At 53.6% G+C, this 4,569-nt stretch overlaps 1 protein-coding gene across 2 annotated transcripts; it reads right to left on the reverse strand.

The window, feature by feature from the left end:
- Nucleotides 1-558: 558 nt before the first annotated feature.
- NMB (neuromedin B) lies at nucleotides 559-4,280 on the reverse strand. 2 transcript variants are annotated; one of them, XM_010955107.3, is made up of 3 exons: nucleotides 3,503-4,280; nucleotides 2,706-2,878; nucleotides 559-817 (listed from the first exon to the last, which is right to left on the reverse strand). In XM_010955107.3, exons 1-3 carry the CDS (start codon nucleotides 3,657-3,659, stop codon nucleotides 761-763), a joined length of 387 nt encoding a protein of 128 aa, XP_010953409.1. In that variant the 5' UTR covers nucleotides 3,660-4,280; the 3' UTR covers nucleotides 559-760. The 2 variants fall into 2 exon arrangements, with proteins under 2 accessions (XP_010953409.1, XP_010953410.1); XM_010955108.3 differs by having other exon boundaries at nucleotides 559-822; nucleotides 3,503-4,251.
- Nucleotides 4,281-4,569: the final 289 nt, after the last annotated feature.

Below are 4,569 nucleotides of genomic sequence, written 5' to 3' on the forward strand. Positions count from 1 at the left end.
CCAGGTAAAATACAGGAAGCTCGGTCAAATTCGAATTTTAGGTAAACAACGAATAATTTTTCTGTTTAAGTGTGTCCATGCGATATTTAGGATACTTTATACGAAAAAATTACTCATTGTTCATCTGAAATTCGAGTATAACTGGGTGTTCTGTATTTTTATTTGCTAACTAGCAACCCCACAATGCCAGAGAATAGATAAGGGGACATCAGGGTCTGGATTCCAGCTCAGCTCTCTTCTTTGCGCTGGGCGCTTTCCTCAAAGCTTGGCGTGAGGTAAGCAAAGCCCTGCTGTGCAGTGTAAACAGCTCCCTTTTACAGGTGGAAAACTTGAGAGACTTGCCTCTGCCGGTAGGTGGCAGAGGCGATAGTAGAACGCAGTGTTTAGCACAAGACCTGGCATACAGTACCTGATTGTTGAATGAGCAAATGAGTAGGAGCCCCGAGTCAGTGCCAGCCTGGTGCCATGGAGTGTCCTGGGCTCTTGGGGCCAGCCCCGTGTTCCAGCCCCCTCTCCCTCCTATTTCCTCAAACATGGCAGAAGGAGAGGACCAGACAGTCTATGTAAAGAGCAGGGTTTTATTCGTAAATTTAAACAGGGAGGCAAGAAATACAGCAAGGACATTTGTGTCTGCATTGGCAATATTCCTGGCAATCCAACCAGAAATCACAGTAATGGAGTAACAGAGTTTTCAGCCCATGATTTACAACCAGATGGGGCCACGACCTTGGTCCCATTCAGCACCTTCCCAGGGTGGGCGTCATTGTATCTTCCTGATTAATGGCATCACTTCTGCAGCATTTGCACCAGCAGCCTCCTGTACTGAAGGGGAACACACAGGAACTAACCTGGGCAGAGGGGACTATGATGGGGCATCCTGCCATTCCTAAGTGCTGGGCATCTACAGAAGTGGGCAGCGGCAGGGGCAGGGCAGGGGCAGGGCAGGCTCTCATGCCCTGTACCTTTCTCCCTGAAGAAGAGCTGGGGAAGGGTCAAGGCAGTGGTTTTCTCAGCTCCAACCTCACCGAGTCGTCATGACAATCAAAGGAGATCATAGAAGTAAAGTCCAAGTACTGAACCTGGCCCTGGGTCAGTCTCAGTGTTTCACTCCCCCACCCCCAGCTGTGCCTGAGACCTCACTTCTGATGTCCCACCCCACCCCCTAAGGCTAGGTACTGCTTCCTCTGACATTCTCTAGTTGGTCTTCGTGTTTTAGGCCTTCAAGACCAACAGCCCCAGAGGTGACATCATCTCCCTTCAGACTCAGCCAGCCCAAGCTCCTGGCCGTTACATCTAAGGTTCCCCAGAGGCTAACAGTTCTGTGCATTAGGAGGGTCAAAGAGATTGACTGCGGCTGAGAATGGACCTTCTCTAGGGAATACCCCTCTCTTCTTTCAAAATATACATACTAGAGGGAGACTGTATAGCTCAGTGGTAGAGTGCCTGCTTAGCATGCATGAGGCCCTGGGTTCAATCCCCAGTACATCCAATAAAAAATAATAATAATAAAAATAAATAAATAAACCTAATTATGCCCCCCCCGCCAAATATATACACACTATATACTAGGCACAGTGGGTGATACAAAGGTAAGTCAGCAACAGGTGCTGCCAGGGAGCTCACAGATTGGCAACGTCTCCTGTTTACTAAGTGCTTTCTATGCATCAGGCATCATGCTAACATGACATAAATGGTCTCATTTAATGGGAGGTGGGCACTATTGTCCCCATTTTATGGATGGGGAAGATGAGGCTTAGAGAGTTTAAATGACATTTCTAAGGTCACAGAGCTACTAAATAGCTAGATTATGAGCCTAGCATGCTCTCACCACAGCCCACCTTCTATCACATCACACTGCCTTCTTCATGTAGCAACAAAGTACCAGGAAAGGTGGTGTGTGATGGCATCAGCACCAGCAGCAGAGAATGGAGGAGCTGCCCCTCCTACATGCTGGAGGCTAAGGCTGGCTTGGCTCCAGCTTTGAGGCCTTGAAACCCACAGGTCAATGATTTATACCCAGCTGTGATTTTGGCTCCCTCCCCTGTCCTCTCACCAAAGGACCTCTGGCAATGTAAAGGCATTTTTGGTTGTCATAATTGTTGGGGGAGTGGGACGATGCTCTAGTGGACAGAGACCAGCTACAGTGCATAGGACAGCCCCCACAACACAGAACTATCCAGCCCAGAATGTCAGAAGTGCTGAGGTTGAGACACCCTGCCATTGATCACTGAGGCAGATGAGAGACTGGGTTAGCACGGGGCAAGGTGAACAAAGTCTAGACTCTGTCTTGCCCGCTGACTAACTCCCTTCTTCCCTTCTCTGGGCCTCAGGGTCCCAACTCTAACCGCAAGCACACACAGGCCATAGCAAAGGAGGACAGCTGGGGTGGGGCAAGTCTGTGTGGACTGGGGAAGGCAAGGGAAGGTCCTGCTGGAGGAAGCTGGATAATCCCCGGCTGTGATTTGAGACTGGGCAAGGGGGAAAGTCTTCCCCTACTTTTTGTTCCTCCAGGTTTGCTGGGAAGGTCAGCTTCCTTTCTTTGGAATCCTCTCCCTTTGAGCTCTGGGTCACAGGGAGAGCCTGGAATCCCTGGCTTTCTGGGGCCTATCACACCCTGGCTGGGCAATCACACCCTCAACCCAATGCTGGATGAGGGAGAGCCCTGGCCGAGCCTCTCCTGGGCCTGAGGTGGGGGCCTGGCTTACCTGGGTGTGAGGTGCTGGGCCGCTGAGGCTCATGCCCAGAGCTTTCTTTTGCAGGAGGATTCTGAGCAGATCATGACTCAGCTGCAGTCTCTGATCCCTCAGGGAGATGTTGGGAGCTGTCCCCAGCAGGGATGAGCTGGGGGGCTCCAGACTCTTCTTGCCCATGAAGTGACCTAGAAAGGAGTTGCCGAGGCCCAAGGAAGTCAGGGAGCAAGGATCCTATCCCAGTGGGAAAGTTCCCCATCTCTCTGACCTTTCAGTTCCCATGGCAGGAAGATAAACAACCGTCCTCCTCCTTGTCACCAAGGAGCCAAAGACCCTGGTGGTGGTAAAGCCTGTACCTCAGCTTTTCTTGAACAGGTGGAGTGGGTGGAGGGGTTGGCACAGCTGGAAGGAGGGTGAGATGGCCCAGGGAGAAACTCTGCTAGTTGTGCTGCCTGCTTAGAAGAGGGAGGAGGAAACGGCAGGGAAGGAAGTGGAGAACAAGAGGTGTCTGGAAGACAGAGGTACAGAAGGGACACACCAGAGGTTAGAAGATTCAGTTGTGTAAAGGAAGGGACACGGGCTGGCAGGAAATCCAGGATCCAGACCCAGCTTTGCTTTAAACAGGCTGAGTGAGTGCTCTTCGCCAATTCACTGACCTATCTGGGTCTTAAGCTCCCCATCTGATAAACTAGATGAGTTCCAGGGTCCCCACTAGCCTGGACACTAGTGTCCGTGGCTGAAGAGAGGCCAGAGAAGGAAAATGGGGTCAGAGCAGGGGGTGGAGAGTGCTTGCCCGGGCCCTGAAGACTTACCGGTGGCCCAGAGGTTGCCCCGGGGGTGCACTCGGATCTTGCTGGCCCGGCTGCGGGGCTCTGGGAGATCCCAGCTGAGCGGGACGGCGCCGGCTGCGAACAGATTGAAGAGCAGAAGGCCGCCGAGCAGCCGAGCGCCCCTCGCCTGCAGGGTCATGGCTGGGCCCCGGCCGCGCCTCTGCTCCAGCGCACTTGGCAGCGGCTCCAGTCCCCCGCGCGCGCCTTCCCTCCTTTTAAACCCGTGCTCCTGGGGGCGGAGCCTGCCCCCGAGGAGCCCGCCCTCTGCGCGCTCACTGCCGCCCCTGCCCCGCCCTCCCTGGACCCTCCGGTCCCTCCAGTCCTGGGGCCGGGGTGTTGTCAGGGGTCCCTTTAGAGCCCGCACTCCCGCCTCCACGTGAGCCCTGCTTCCTCAGGGGGTTCGAGCCCAAGCCCACCACCTTCAAGCTGAATATCCAGGCAAAGCCGCTCCTATGGCTCTCTCTCGCGCCTCTCCCAACGGCTTTCGGACAAGGAGCGGTTACTTCACTTCTAAGCCTCTCTTTCTAAGGGTCGACGCCTCCTCCTCAGTGCCCAGCAAAGTGCCAGACCCCAGAGAAGCTCCATAAAATGCCTGCTGGCCTCTCCCTCCTGGGGAATCTGACCCGTGTTCACCCAGATCTCTGCCCTCTCACGCCCAGCGCTCACCAGGTAATCCGGAAATCACAGCAGGTGCTCCGCATAAGACTGGAGAACGATGGATGGTGAAGCCCTCCCCACCTCCACTCCCACCCCGATATGGCAGCCCAGCTGGGAGAGCCTGGCTTATCAGTTAGTGAGGAGGCAGACCTCTGGATCAAAGGAGTGAAAAGAGCACTGAGCCAGGAGTTCATATACAAGCTGTGTGACCTCTTTGACCCTCACCTTTACCTGTAAAGTGGAAATAACCACACTGCCCTATTTTTTAATAATTTTACATTTTTCAGCCCAATTATTTTGTGGCAGGAAGCCAACAGTCCTATAGGACTTCCTCTCACACTTAGCACTCTCCTCCTCCCAAGGAGGAGGATAGCCCAGACTTGTCTTGGAAA

Source organism: Camelus bactrianus, chromosome 27 (genome assembly GCF_048773025.1).
Source record: "Camelus bactrianus isolate YW-2024 breed Bactrian camel chromosome 27, ASM4877302v1, whole genome shotgun sequence".
Taxonomy (NCBI): domain Eukaryota; kingdom Metazoa; phylum Chordata; class Mammalia; order Artiodactyla; family Camelidae; genus Camelus; species Camelus bactrianus.

Bases quoted from the DNA above. Each gene is read 5' to 3' on its own strand.
- NMB (XM_010955107.3), bottom strand. From the start codon at position 3,659: ATGACCCTGCAGGCGAGGGGCGCTCGGCTGCTCGGCGGCCTTCTGCTC. The intron at 2,879-3,502 runs GTAAGTCTTCAG...ACTCCTTTCTAG, and splicing joins GGGCAACCTCTGGGCCACCG to GTCACTTCATGGGCAAGAAG. The intron at 818-2,705 runs GTAAGCCAGGCC...CCTTCAGTACAG, and splicing joins GCCCAGCACCTCACACCCAG to GAGGCTGCTGGTGCAAATGC.